Genomic DNA, 16,293 nt, shown 5'->3' with positions numbered 1-16,293 from the left:
ATGTACTATAGACCCTACCACATGTTAGAGACCCAGTTAAGGAGAGAAGGCACCCTAAGGGTGGGGGATGTCATAGATTTCACTGGCCAGCAAACATGAACAATGGCTTGCATAACCTTACCTTCTTTTAATAACTTAAGAGAAAACGACTTGCTATGTATCATAACTCTTGATTGAATCATTATGTGCTGTTTATTTTTATACAATTTGAATCGCACCATTGTGTATTTGCCATATACAGGCAACACTGCACTTGATCTTAAATAAACATTGTGGTGCTTCTGTTACTTTTGTTTTTAAGATGAGTATCTGTTATACCATGTTCTCACTTTTGCTACAGTTACTAAATGACTGGCTCCCTAATGGCTGCCTCCCTACTTTGCTGATTTCAGTTATCTTTATCCATCCACAGTTAAACAACTTTTTATTGTGTTTTGAGACACACTATTATGTAAGGTGGGGATCCTCTTGAGGGAGGGCTGTTGAAAAATGTTATGTGTATGGTAAAAAGCAGAAGTTTATGGAATGTAATGCGACTGTCTTGGCATAATAAAATCTCCAGTGAGACCTACTAAGGTGTTTTTTCCAGGTGTGCATAGCTCTCAACTATCCAAATTTTTGCCTTATATTTTTGGGCTGTGCCTCATAAAATTTGAGGTTTTCTGGAAAATCACTGCAGACTCAAGTCACTAAACAGTGACCCAATTGGAGTTGCAGAATTCATCTCACTCAGAAAATTCAAACTAATGCAAATCTTATTGCTCTAGCAACTTTAAAATCTGTCATTATTTTTGGGCCTTTATCTCCCCCATTATTTTATGCTTTGTCCAGATTTCTTGGCCTAAAAGATTGAGAGGTATGCTGATAGAATAGCTATCTACCTACATACTGTTTTATCCACTGAAGCTGTGTAAGAGACACAGTTCTGCTGTCAATATAACACTCCTTATTACACACACACACACACACACACACACACACACACACACACACACACACACACACACACACACACACACACACACACACACACACATTCTGTTTTTACTTTATAAAACAGTTTGATTATAACTGATACTATACCTTTTAACTGCATATTTTTTAGGTTCAAAATTATGCTCTCTTCCCCTCCTTAAAACTGGTAATTGTGGGAGAAAAGGTGGTGGACTATATTTAATAAACAATGACAATAATTAGGGTTATAAACTTTTTTTTACTTCATATTAATCCACAGTCTCTGGTTCTGTTGGCTTCTCAAGTTAGTAGTACTAACATTTTTATGGGTCTCAGATTATTTCTGGATTTGTCCTCAATTCTGGAGGTAAGAGGCCGAGACCTATGACTGAAACAAACCAAAAGCTTCTAGTATCTCCAACACCACACACACGCGCATATATACATACAAGTGGTCCTCCTCACTGGAACAGTTACACTCCTTTTACTGTGAAATCTCAGGAACATAGCAGCAAAGAAAATATCAACACATTAATAATGATTTCAGACTTTCTGGGGTACCGTATTACATAAAAAAGCTTCAAGAAACTGACTCCTAGAAGATGGGATTTATGCCTGTAGCATTTAAAGCAAGTAAGGTACAGCAAAACAGAAATCATATCCTTCAAAGTATAGCATATTCCTTCCTTCATGAAAAACTGAAATATTACATTTTTTGCTAGCAGCAACTTTTTCATTAGTTACAGATCTCTTTAAGGTGGAATTATTCAGATGACTTTTACTTCTGCAGAGACTGTGCATATTGACTGATAGTGGTGCACTATAACGACAGATGTTTGAGTGGTCTTTTATGGTTGAAATGTTATGAATTGGGCAGTTTTGTCATCATTGGTTCATATGTTTTGTTTCATCGCTTACTTAAAAATTTTAAAACTATAAATTTAAAACATGCTCTAACAAGTGGTGCTATATTATACAAGGGATTTGATTTAATTGTTATATATTAAAAGTCAAAGCGAACGTTATTGTCATTCAGACCGCACAACAGTGCAAATGAACAAAACTGCGTTACTTCAAACTCAATGTGCATATAATATATATTGATAATATTAATACAACAGTAACACATAAACTAATGCTAATCCAACAATAACAGCAGTAAAACATTTATGCAGTGCAGTAAAAAGTATAATGACATGCACCAAGACTATTCCATGTCTTTTCAGTACCCAACATATTGCACAGATCAAAATCAGCCAGATTTCAAATTGCATGGAATGCTAACTTCGCATATTGCACAGAATATTATAATTTAATGTAATCAGGAAGGCGAATCAAAGAACTTTTGTGTGGTCCTAAAAATGTGTGCAAGGGGTCTATGATTTGAAAACAGCCCAGAGGTAAAATTAACCCACCACTGGCCAGATGCATTTTCTTTGAATGTGGGTTTCAATGCTGTTTCACTGAATGTGAGTTTCAAAGACAGAGAAGTTTTATTGCTAAGTCTGTTTTCATTGTGAGACTGTATTGCTTTGTATAGGTTTAGCAAATGACTATCAATGTTTGTGCTATAAAATTTGAAATACAAGTTTTAAATTAAATGCAAATATTTGTAATCATTGTAGAAGTGAAACAGAAAACAGTATGCACACTGAGAGTTTTGAACAGTGTTTATGGCAACTGGGGATAAATGAAGAAATAGCCAAGTAATGGGACACTGGAATGGCTGTGGGGGGCTGGGGGGTGTCAAATTTAAACATATTTTGTTTTTATGTACATGTCCAGAATTTTTGACATGGAAAGTCAGCAATCCTAATCAAAAATTAATTTGTAGTGCATGATAAGGTGCATATATAGGAGAGATCACATGCCCTGTTCTCTGAAAGGAATTGGTCAAGTTAATGCATCAGACCATAAGATGTAACTTTCCACACTTCCTGTATTGGACAAGTTCACTTCCAAGTAATCTATGGGGAAGTTTCAGGCTGAATTGGAATAGATAGTAGTCTGGCCAGAACAGTTTCCACTACCAGGGCAGTTATGATCACACTCTGCAGAAATACTATGCTAGGATAATTGCCATTAATTGGTATAACACTGAAAAAATCTTGAGGAAAGCTGTAAATCTCCAAATGCTTGTAAAGGTCCTTACAGAATATGTCAATCTTACCATCAGCCCGATATTAAAATCACTAATGATTAACCAACATGGGTGAACTGGTAAAAAAGTCAATAAGAAAATCCTCTATCTGTTCTAGAAGTATCCTCTAAAACCCAGAAAAATGGGGTATCAGTACAAATTTACAATGTGTTCCCATGATATGTATAAATTCAATGAATATGATGGTCCTGTCACTAATACAGGACAGTTCAACAGAGGAAAATGCATATATGAATTAATATGAGCAAAGGATAAAATTGTGATCATAAATTTGATATTATCTCATTGCCGGTTAATCTTCTCAGTGTAAAGCAAAAGTGCAAGGTAAATTGCTATTTAGATGTTTTAGCATATCCTGTCTCACTGAGATATAATGAAACAAACACACCTATGACACTGGTGCTGGACGCGCTAGAGGGACTAGGCATCCGAAGATGGCACTGCTGCTTAAGCACTCATAAGCCTTCTGTGAGGTAGCTGTGGTGGAACTCACAAGACACCAGTGGCAGTGGGATCTGACCACTACAATACAAATGATAGCTTTCACTCCTGAGTCACTCAGCTGTCACTTTGGAGGGATCAATGAGCAATAGGATTCTTGTCCCTGAAGGATGAATGTGTCAGCTGTCAGTGAGGGAGGTCATTGTACAAATTCTGAGCCAACTTTTATGAACAGAACTGATGTCAAGGAAATTATAACTTACCCTGATGATGTGCTACCTCAGAGTTGGTTATATCAAATTAGAGAGTGCAGGAGGCAAACTCCCTTGGGAGTTAGGGGTTTGCCTCAATATGAAAACAACTTTTTGTTTAAATGGGATAATTTATCAATGTCAATGAAAGTGGACTTGATGAAGCATATCACCACCTTAAAAATACATAAGGAGAAGTGGTATTCAGTAGTAAATTGAAGTCTCAGTAAGCAAGCATGCTTTAATTTAGAAACATTTTGCATCTTAATGACTTGATTTCATCTACAGCCTCTTGCACTATAGTGCCAACTGTAGTCATCACACTCAAACTGCATGTGTTGCTAGAAGATAATGCTTGGAGTTCTAATTAATTACGCAGACCTCAACGATACAAACAGATAAGCCAAATTATGCAAAAGATCACAAAACACTGTATAAGTATGTTATGTGTAGCATGTAGATAGCTCATTAGATTAATTCTTATGCTTACTATAAATACAAATATAAAAAAGAAAAATATATATATATATATAATATATGTATATGTGGGTCCATTTCTGAATCTTGAAATGCAGAAATATCGAATTTCAGTATCTCGAGACCAGAACGCCCAAAGTGCAGTTGTTCGAAACTGTACATTGTCAAATCTGATGTTGCTGAATGTGTGGTAGGTATTGTGTGGTCTGTATTTGTAGTGTGCTACCTTTAAGGTTCCGTGGTTTCTGGGTGTTGAAGATGTCGGTGGATGTGTTGTTATGTTTAGATATCAAGGTAAGTTTGTAGTATGTCAAGGTTTTGGGTAGGAATGTGGTTTTATTTCGTATTTTGGGAATACGTAAGAGTGGTTTAGGGTAGGTGATAGTGTGTGTATACAGGTGTTGAGAGGGGTGATTGTTTTACATGTGCAGTGTGTGTGTTTCTTGTGGGTATACGTGTGTGTCTGTAATTGGAGTGAAGGGCACGTAGAAGTAGGTGTGTTGTTGTTTTCGTGTTAGTGCGACCTCGGAGTTGGTATATATAAGTAGCAGGGGGATGGGGGGGCTGCAGGGGTGCAAAAAAGTGTGTTACTGTTATTTATGTTGGGTTTTGTAGTTATGTTTTTGTTTATTTTGGGGGAGGGTTGGATGTTTAGTTTTATTTTGTATTATTCTTTATTTTGAGTTGTCTATATTTTTTGTTTTTCATGTTTGTGGCTTTTCAGTAGTCTGGTCTCGAAATAATAAAATTCAATATTTCAGTATTTCGAGATTCAGAAGTGCACACACATACATATATATATATATATATATATATATATATATATATATATATATGAGATATATAAATATATATATGTGTGTGTGTGTGTGTGTGTGTGTATATATATATATATATATATATATATATATACTATTATATATATATACACACACACACACACACACACACACACACACACACACACACACACACACACACACACACACATTAATCCAGGGCAAATTTCAAGTAGTTTTTGGTCAAGGCTAGATTAATCAACTAAATTTAGATGATATGAATACTACTTTTTCCTCCAGAATGAGTTTGACATTTTGATGGCTGAAAATGTGTGCGTGTTTCTTAATCACACACTCACCCACCACATGCAGATATATACGTATATATATATATATATATATAGCTCTATATATATATATATATATATATATATATATATATATATATATATATATATATGTATAGACACACACACACACATATGAGTCTATCAAAAGCCCACTTGCTTGAATCCCACATTATCGAGATGACAGTATCTAAACCACGTATCCACAAACCATGAAACCATTGAAAACATTTACCAGGGAAGGAACTACTTGGCCACCAGGACAAAATACACACAACAAAGCAAATAAAACCCACCCCTACACCCCCCAACTAAATATACCAACTCTGAGATCGTACTATAGTGAAGAAAAGGGCAAACTTCCCCCTGGTGGCCAAGTGGTTCCTTTGCTGGTGAACATTTGTGATGGTTTGATGGTTCACAGATATGTGGTTTCAATATTGTCATCTCAATGATTTGGGATTCGAGTAAGTGGGCTTTTGATATTTTGAAGTAGACCCAAATATACAATCATATATATATATATATATATATATATATATATATATATATATATATATAAAATACCAACGTGAATAATGCTGACAGCAAATGATCAATGTTATGCACATTGACGCACTACTAAGTAAGCACTGACCATCAGTCTTAGCACATGCAAAATCCTTAAAACATTAAAAAGAAAACATATTTTTTGCATTGAGGCAAGCCCCCCAAATCCTCTGCTAATGATGTATTCTAGCTTTGAGATCACACAGTTCTTAGCAAAAGAGAAAATTCCCCAACCCCAAAAATCGTGCAAGCTGCTACTTTTCCTAATTTTAGCAATTATAATCGTAATAGATCTGATACTGGATTTTATGAATAACATTGATCTTATATAGGCACGATTCATAATACAATGGTTTGCAATAAAACATTGTCAGACTTTAGAAGTTTAAAAATAGTTACTGTTACACTAAGTTGCACAATCACCTTTTCTTATGCACAAATCATGACAGGAATTGGCAGACTGATGATAGACAGAAAATAATTACCTGGCCCAGGTTGTCAAAGTTGTACTTCCTCCGCACCCATTTGTAGTTGGCATGCTCACAGTCTGATCTGTTGGTGACATTCTTTGTGTTTGGGCCTTCACAGCAGTAGAACTTGCCTTTAAAGAGCTGAAGTGAATAATGACAAAATATGTATAAACTTAGGGAGTACCAATGTTTTACAAAAGAACAACTGGCAAATCAGACACAGCACATCTTTTTATATAATCCCTCTGTGGTTAGAACATACCTGGCTCATATGAGTACTATATGACATGGCAAAGTATAGTACAGGTAACCTAGTACATGAAATGTGTACATGATATCATTCAGCATGACTGCATGATATCATGTACTCATACATGAAATGGGCAGTGCAGTGGTACAGTGGTTAGAATTGTCACCTCACAGCAAGAGATTCTCCGGGTTGATTCTCGGCTGGGGTGCCTTCTGTATGGAGTCTGCATGCCCTCCCTACATTAATGTGGGTTTTCTCTGGGTACGCTGGTTTCCTCCCACATTCCAAACACATGCGTCTGGACCATTTCTCCCTGGGCTTCCACTGAAAATGGGCTCTACCGCAGTTGGACTTTCCTGGTAATCAAATGTTAAATAAATAAAAAAAAAAAAACAAAAAAATGAGTACAGGTAACTCAGTACATAAAAGGAGTACATGAGAAGACAGACCCCCTCCTTTTGGTAGCTACCTGACCAGAAACATGACAAGTGGAACATCTGCAAAGATTCCTTACAAAAAGGTTACAGGGAGTAAACACAATATTCTATGTGGATTGCCTCAAAGCCCTACCTCTGTACTCTGTCTCATACAGACTACTGAAAGGTGACCTATGCCTCGTTTACAAGGCATCCTTGGATTCTGCTCTGATGAATCTTTTTGCACATCTACAAAGAACATCAGAACTACTAGATCCAAAGATCCAAATGTGGCTTATAGCATAACTAGGACATGTTGGAGATACGTATATCAGAGAATTCCTGTACTCTGGAATAAGCTCCCCATCAGTGCAAAGCAAAGTCCCTCCCATAACCTATTTAAGCATAACCTGGACCAGTGGATGGGTAATTGGAAATTCACCCCTGGTCTGGTGCCTATGTCTCTGATGGACAGAGGTGGTTAGTTGTTCATGTCAAAACCAATTATCGCTCCATATATGAATGTCCAAAACATAGAACCTGTGGGTCAGATTTGGATTGCACATCTAGGCTTATAAAAGCCCTAATAGTCATTAGCCAAATATACACCTCTGAACCTATTTACAGGTGGCCAAACTCACATTCTGTGAGCATCGCATGCCTACGTCACAGTACATGGAACAAATTGCTGATGACTGTTTTGCATAGAGAATCTTTGTTAGTATAGTTTTGATGTGCATTTGCAGTGATTCCTTTGATTTCTCCCTTCTTTGTGTTTGTGTGACCATGGAGTTGGCACACATAAGTCCAGAGAGCATGCCATACTACACACACTGTTCAACATTCAGTAGAATGCTCTGATTTTGTCTTGTAAATCTGAGTCCACTCTACTGCTCTGCTTTAATGAGAAACAGCTCTGATTTTCTATTTCAGCAGCTTGACTGTAGAGTCAGTGAGAGGAAGAGGCATCCTGGTGCTTGCTGCAGTTAAATCAAGCCAGTAGTCTGCAAAGTAGCACTAGTGCGTTCTTTAAAAAAAGCCAGTACTAGACAATGTTGAAAGAGTTGCCACATTTAGTGTAGATCTGGAAAGTAACTCTGCAGTACATTTAGAGTACATGCACTACTTTTTTATTTTTGTATATATGTGTGTGTGTGTGTGTGTGTGTGTGTGTGTGTGTGTGTGTGTGTGTGTACACATGTGGCTAAGTGCATGCGCATGTAATATGTGACTCTGCCTCTCAACTTCAACAGCCCCTAAAGTTGTGGAATGTCACTGATTTTGCATTATATTTTTGCTCTGTTCTTCATAATTGTCTTTTTTTTCATTTTCTAGTAAATCAATGAGAATTTCAATCAATCAATAATGTCAGTCATTAGAGTTTCCTACTTTTTATTGTTCAGAAAATGGATGTTGATACAACACTTGTCATTCTGTTAACATTTTAAATGAGCATAGAGTCAAACTGCAAACAAACTACTGAAAAACAACAAAAAATAGGTAGGCAGAGTAATTCTTATACTTTTATGGTTAGCGCTTTCGTCAAGTATTCTTACACTCAACTTCATCAAACACTAGTTAAAAGAATGGTAGCCATATTTAAAACCAGATTCATAGTCACATGTTCAGTCACCTCAAATGACACCATGTCACCTGATACAATTCTCATTTCTATAACACATGTACCTAAAAATTGTATAAACAATTGTGTAAAAAATGTGTATACACTTTCCTATTGACGTAATACTCAAATTCATATGTACATATACAAAGAATACATAAATATACATGAAAAAGCCAGCTAAAACATCCAAAAAACAATATTTGTTATTGTGTACATAAAAATTGTTACATGTCACTAATCAACCTGAATAAATTGCAGTTGAATGTCATAAATGCATGTACTTGTGTATGGGGGGGGGGGATTTGTATGTATATAACAAACACAAAGAGTGCCCCAAATTATATGTCTAGTCACCTGAGTATTAGACTTGTGTTAACGTTTTAAACTCCTCAGTTTCAAGACACATGCCAAAGAGCATACATCATTCAACCCTGGTGTCATATAGGCCCTAGTTCTAAGCTGCCAAATCAGCTCCTTCACCTCAAGTTTTAAGCCTAATGGACCACCCCTGATGTCAATTTCAATTTGGTCAATCACCCTGAATGTGAAGGAATGACCAGGGTTTTCTATCACATGTTTTGCAAGAGCGTTGTCTGTTTTGGCTTTACTAATGTGGTAAATATGCTCGTGGACTCTTTCCCTTAGTTTATGCTCAGTCTTGCTGATGCAGAAACCTGTACAAGACTGGCAGGAAGTGAGGTAAACAACCATAGTGGAATTGCAATTAAATCTGCCCTTACAAGTGAATTTTTCATCCAGGATGTTAAATCGGTTACCTGTTTGCATAAACGTGCAATAAGAGCAGGCTTCACATTTGTACATACCTGGAATACGTATCATCTTTGGGAGTGGCAGTTCCAAGAGGTTTTTCAAATTAATCCCCCTCCTGTAAACTACATTTGGTGCAGGTCCAAATTTAATAAATTATTTGTCTATTTGGAAAATATTCCAATTCTTTTGCAAAATCTGTCTGATGTTTTCACCATCTGAACTAAACGTAGTAATGAAGGCGTACCTATAATTGACTCTTTCACCTCCAACAGGTACCCTATCATCAATACTCATCCCCTGATTGCTGTTGTCTAAAATGGCTTTAAAATGGCCATTTGTCCTTTTATTTTGAACTTCCTCAAATAGGTTGCTCAACATGTCTACAGGGTATCCTCTGTTTGTGAACATTTGCAATAACAATCTACACTCCTCCTCAAAGTCAATGGCAGTAGTACACATTCTTGCGGCCCTAACCAGTTGTCCCTTTACTACGGACCTTTTTTGATGTTGGGGGTGGGAACTACTGTAATGGAGGAAGGAGTTACAATAAGTGTCCTTCCAATGCATTTTGGCTAAATACTGTTTGTTGGCATTATCCTTCGTTAATTCTACATCAAGAAAAGCTATTCTTTCAGTATGAAATACTTGGGTGAATACCAGAAAATCCATTGTGTTGTTGCAGTATATCATAAATTCCTTAAACGTACTTTCATCTCCCTTAAAGATCAAAAAAATATCGTCCAGAAATCTGGTATAGTAATGAATCTCACCCTTAAATCTATTTATGGTGTTATGTACAAATTGGTCCTTCCAAAAGGGCATTACTAAGTTAGTAAAACTGCCCCCCACTGGTGACCCCATTGCCACCCCACTGTTCTGTAAATAAAACTGGCCGTTGAACAAAAAAAAGTTGTTGAACAAAATTATGTCCAACAGTTCTGTTACTAGGCTGATTTCAGATGCAGGTACCCCTCTTTTTACTAATAGTAACTCAAGCCATTCAATACCCACATCACGTGGGATGACGCTGTACAAATCTTTGGCGTCGATTGTAGCAAAGTTAAAATTAGGGTGAAAGACCTGGTTGTTTATTGTTTCCAAAAAAGACCAGGAGTTCTTGCAAATAAAGGGTTCCCTTGATACATATTTTTTCAACAAACTGTCCACAAATTTTGCCAGTGGGTATGTCATTGAATCCCTTCCATCTACAACTGGGCGCATGGGAGCATCCATCAAGCATTTGTGGATTTTTGGAATCCCAAAAATCACAGGGGTTTTAGGGGAAACCATAGTTAAGTAATTTACCAAATTTAGATCAATCCTATTCTCCATGACCAAGTCGTTAACAAACACCTTAATACAGTTGTATGCTTGGTTTAACTAGTTTAGAGAAACCTGCGTATATGTAGCCAAATTAAGCATATTTTCCATTCTCTGTATGTAGTTTGTGTGATCAAACACCACCAAACCACCACCCTTGTCAGCCTTAACAATTCTTACATCAGCATTCCTCAAGGTGTCTTTCAAAACCCATTCGTCCCTTGACATGTTAAAGGCTTCACTCCCTGGATTATTCACATTGTTGAACCTATTCCTTTTGGTAGCCGATAAACACCTAAGGGCAATGTCACACATCATTTCAAATATATCCAACAATGGATGTAAAGGTGGATTGTAAACACTGGGTACTTTAAGCTCTGCATTTACACTCAACTCATTATTGAACAACAAGTTTAAATTGAGTTTCTATAAGTACAATTTTAAGTCAATCAAAACACCGCAAATGTCCATTCTTTTAGTTGGTACAAATGTCAAGCCTTTAGAAAGGGCATTGACTAATTCCAGTTGAATGGTATATTCTGAGCAGCTGAAAATCTTAAAGTCACCACCAGAGTCAACTATTACATGTGGTAAACGTACCAACTCGGGCTGTCCTAAGGTGGGTTGCAAATTACAGTTGGAAACAGTATTTCAAAAATGAGTATTTGCTTCCAACACCATATTAGATGTTACCTTTTGCGGCCTCGACACTTGCTGTTGGTCTTCCACCCGTTGCGTCCACTGTTTTGGGTTGCCCGATCTTACTTCTGTGCCTAGTGAAAATTTGGATAATAAGCTGCTGACCTCGGATTCGTGTTTGCCTGGTAGTGAATAGCTTCAGTTCAATTTTGAAGCCGTACGCTTCTTCATAGTTCCTGGGTATCCTGCAGGGTTATTCTTCCATTTCCCTCTCTTGTTCCAACCAAGTCCTGTTGGTCTAAGCTGGAGAAGCTGTTGTTTCTTCTATATTGGAAGGTTCATTGTCACTGTTAGCCCGGGTGTTCAGAAAATTGTTATTCACTTCCACTCGAGCGTTCCATTGCTGTGCGGGGGGGGGCTCCGGATAAGCCATCCCTCTTTTGTACTTGGATAGGATAGATCTAAATTTGGTAAATTAATTAACTATGGTTAACCCCTGTGATTTTCAGGATTCCAAAAATCCACAAATGCTTGATGGACCCTCCCATGCACCCAATTGTGGATGGAAGGGATTCAATGACATACCCACTGACAAAATTTGTGGACAGTTTGTTGAAAAAATATGTATCAAGGGAACCCTTTATTTGCAAGGACTCCTGGTCTTTTTTGGAAGCAATAAACAACCAGGTCTTTCAAACTGATTGTAACTTTGCCACAACTGACGTCAAAGATTTGTACACCGTCATCCCACGTGATATGGGTATTGAATGGCTCGAGTTACTATTAGTAAAAAGAGGGGCACCTGCATCTGAAATAGAACTGTTGGATATAATTTTGTCCAATAACTTCATTTTGTCCAATGGCCAGTTTTATTTTTATTTACAGAACAGTGGGGGTGGCAATGGGGTCCCCAGTGGGGGGACAGTTTTGCTAACTTAGTAATGGCCTTTTGGGAGGACCAATTTGTGCATAACACCATAAATAGATTTAAGGATGAGATTCATTACTATACCATATTTTTGGACAATATTTTTTTGATCTTTAAGGGAGAAGAAAGTATGTTTAAGGAATTTATGATATACTGCGACACGACAGATTTTCTGGTATTCACCCACGTATTTCATACTGAAAGAATAGCTTTTCTTGATTTAGAACTAAGGAAGGATAACGCCAGCAAACAGTATTTAGCCAAAATACATCGGAAGGACACTTATTGTAACTCCTTCCTCCATTACAGTAGTGCCCACCCCCAACATCAAAAAAGGTCCATAGTAAAGGGACAACTGGTCAGGGCCACAAGAATGTGTACTACGGTCATTGACTTTGAGGAGGAGTGTAGATTGTTATTGCAAATGTTCACAAACAGAGGATACCCTGTAGACATGTTGAGCAACCTATTTGAGGAATTTCAAAATAAAAGGACAAATGGCCATTTTAAAGCCATTTTAGACAACAGCAATCAGGGGATGAGTATTGATGATAAGGTACCTATTGGAGGTGAAAGTAATCTAAGGGTGGATTATAGGTACACCTTCATTACTACGTTTAGTTCAGATGGTGAAAACATCAGACAGATTTTGTAAAAGAATTGGAATATTTTCTAAATAGACAAAGAATTTATTAAATTTGGTCCTGCACCAAATGTAGTTTACAGGAGGGGGATTAATTTGAAAAACCTCTTGGAACTGCCACTCCCAAAGATGATAAGTATTCCAGGTATGTACAAATGCAAAGCCTGCTCTTATTGCAGGTTTATGCAAACAGGTAACCGATTTAACATCCTGGATGAAAAATTCACTTGTAAGGGCAGATTTAATTGCAATTCCACTATGGTTGTTTACCTCGCTTCCTGCCAGTCTTGTATGGGTTTTTACATTGGCAAGACTGAGGGTAAACTAAGGGAAAGAGTGTACAAGCATATTTATCACATTAGGAAAGCCAAAACAGACAACACTCTTGCAAAACATGTGGTAGAAAACCCTGGTCATTCCTTCACATTCAGGGTGATCGACTAAATTGAAATTGACATCAGGGGCGGACTATTAGGCTTTAAACTTGAGGTGAAGGAGCTGATTTGGCAGCTTAGAACTAGGGCCTATATGACACCAGGGTTGAATGATGTATGCTCTTTGGCATGTGTCTTGAAACTGAGGAGTTTAAAACGTTAACACAAGGCTAATACTCACTTGACTAGACATATAATTTGGGGCACTCTTTGTGTTTGTTATATACACAACCCCCCCCCCTTACACAAGTACATGCATTTATGACATTCAACTGCAATGTATTCAAGTTGATTAGTGACATGTAACAATTTTTATGTACACAATAACAAATATTGTTTTTTGGATGTTTTAGCTGGCTTTTTCATGTATATTTATGCATTCTTTGTATATGTACATATGAATTTGAGTATTAAGTCAATAGGAAAGTGTATACACATTTTTTACACAATTGTTTATACAATTTTTAGGTACATGCGTTGTAGAAATGAGAATTGTATCAGGTGACATGGTGACATGTGAGGTGACTGAACATGTGACTATGAATCTGGTTTTAAATATGGCTACCATTCTTTTAACTAGTGTCTGATGAAGTTGAGTGTAAGAATACTTGACGAAAGCGCTAACCATAAAAGTTTAAGAATTACTGTTGCCTGCCTATTTTGTGTTGTTTTTCAACATTTTAAATGAATTATAGTTGTCTGGCAGACAGGATTAAGGCTTTGAGTGATTAATAAAATGCTTCTCGTAGTCAAGTGTACAGGGTTTTATTTATTTCACATCTGTTTGACTTTGAGCAAGGCACTTTACCAGTCATTGCTACTGTATCACCCTTAAAGGGAATAATTTGTCTAGTAAGCTTAGATGGTTAACAAACAGATAAATTAAAATATTTAAAAACTGTCTTTTTGGTGGCTTTTGTCCATCTCTTATTTTTTGACGCTGTCTAGAATTCTTGAGCAAAGTAGTCGAATGATATTTTGATCTATTTCTCATAGAATTCATGGTTTCCTGAGAAATTGTTGCATTTTAGTCACCATATAATGACAAGCATGTGAGTTTCAGACTTCATACCCTTCAGAAAACATGTTCACGATTTGGGTCTTTGTCCCTTAGTCCTGAGCTATGAGACTAGAAGGGAATGAAGGGGTTTGCAATGGGTCTGTATTGTTCTGACAGCCGTGAGCTGACATGCTTTTAGGTCATTATTTAAGTATTTCTTAATTTATTCATTCATTCATTCATTTGGATGCAAGTCAATTTCAGAGGCCTATAAAGTTATACAAGAGGATGGAACTAATGGTCAGAATTGTGTGTGTCTGTGTGTGTGTGTGTGTGTGTGTGTGTGTGTGTGTGTGTGTGTGTGTGTGTGTGTGTGTAAAAGTGTACAGTGTAAAGTTTCTATGATGTTATAATGAGCAGGAAGGACAGGGAGCTTTGGAAAAATGCAATGCATTTTGTGAAAAAATGGAAAGAGTTTAGAGATATTAGTTTCATCAGGTGTCAACAGTTTAACTGCATCTTCAAATTAATAGGAAAAAAATGAGCAAAATCACTTTTTCTCTGAGAAAGGTATGAATCACATTAAAAATTGTCCAGATGGGTATAAAAAATAGGTTGTGTGCAGCTTGGTTAAAAATGGTTGGAGGCATACCTCTGAACTTTACTGATTTTCACAGAATGCCCAGATTTTGCCTCATATTTTTGATTTGCTTCTCATAAATTTGTGTTTTCTGGCAAATCAGTGGCAAATCATTGAGGGCTAAAGTCAGAAAACAGTGACATAAATTGAGTTTCTGACTTCTTACCCTTCAGAAAATACATATTAATGCAAAACCTGTTTCTCTGTCAACTTTCTAACTTTATAAGAGCAGTATTTAAAAAGTGTCCCTATTTTTGGGCCTTTGTCCCCACACAACTTACGGCTTTGCCCAGCTTTCTTGCACTAAGTGGTTGAGAGGTATGGTTGGATATTTTTTTTATTTAACTGCAACATAAATATGTGTTTAGTGAAAGTACCATAACCATGACTTGGGGAATTAAAAAATACAAGCTTTATACTAATTCAGACAATTAACCTACTGTTATGGCTGGCATGTATAGCAAGCCATGAAAATAAGCATATGGGCATCTTTTTACAATGCAGTAAAGATACATTTCTTCTGGTGCAGCTACTTAGGGGTGTATCAGTCCTAATGTTATAGAATGTGCCTGCAAAGACGACAAATTTATACTTTTATGCACCCACCCAAGGGGTGAAAATTTTCCCAAATGCAAAATTTGAGGGCGATGATTCTACTATGATTTTTGATAGCCACCAGGTATGATTTTGAAAGCTGACAGGTATGGCCTTTCCTTTGCAAAAGTGCTTATAGTTGAAGTTTGTGGCCTTGCAGTGTTTCAGTACTGTTTGTTAATTTGGTTCATTGGCACATTGTGTCTCTAGCTGTAACCTTTAATAAGGGGAAATTGGGAATTAGCTGATAAACAGCTGGATTACGAGCTGAAAATTCCAGTGATTAGTGAAATGTTTAGAGTAAAAAAAATATATGACCCAATCTGCTATGAAAAAGAAAGGGTCAAGAAATTAAAGAAGCAGAAATTTTCCTTTAGTTATAACTAAAATGTATTTATTTATTTTTTCCTTTGATGACCAGGAAGTTCTGGCTGAGTTGAGACTCAGTAAGGCCCATAGAGGAATGCTCCATACTTATATAAAACTTGTTTTTTTGCAGCAATAATTTTGACAAAACCTAAAACAGGAAAATATATACAATATGATTTCACAGTTTAGAAAAAACAAAAATGTTTCATATCTTTGACTTTTGTGCAATACATCGA

The 16,293-nt window shown here is 36.7% G+C and overlaps 1 protein-coding gene across 2 annotated transcripts in view; it reads right to left on the bottom strand.

Annotated features, from left to right (window-relative positions):
• The window catches only part of CACNA1H (calcium voltage-gated channel subunit alpha1 H), a 2,347,924-nt gene that overhangs the window by 311,128 nt on the left and 2,020,503 nt on the right, over nt 1–16,293 (bottom strand). For both annotated transcript variants that reach the window (XM_044089567.1, XM_044089568.1), the window contains exon 21: nt 6,445–6,570. In XM_044089567.1, the coding sequence (XP_043945502.1) occupies nt 6,445–6,570 (126 nt within the window). The remainder of the gene's footprint in view (nt 1–6,444; nt 6,571–16,293) is intronic.

The sequence above is a fragment of the Protopterus annectens genome, chromosome 12.part0 (genome assembly GCF_019279795.1).
Source record: "Protopterus annectens isolate FY-2018-M chromosome 12.part0, PAN1.0, whole genome shotgun sequence".
NCBI lineage: Eukaryota > Metazoa > Chordata > Ceratodontiformes > Protopteridae > Protopterus > Protopterus annectens.
This window is presented reverse-complemented; position numbering and strand designations above follow the sequence as displayed.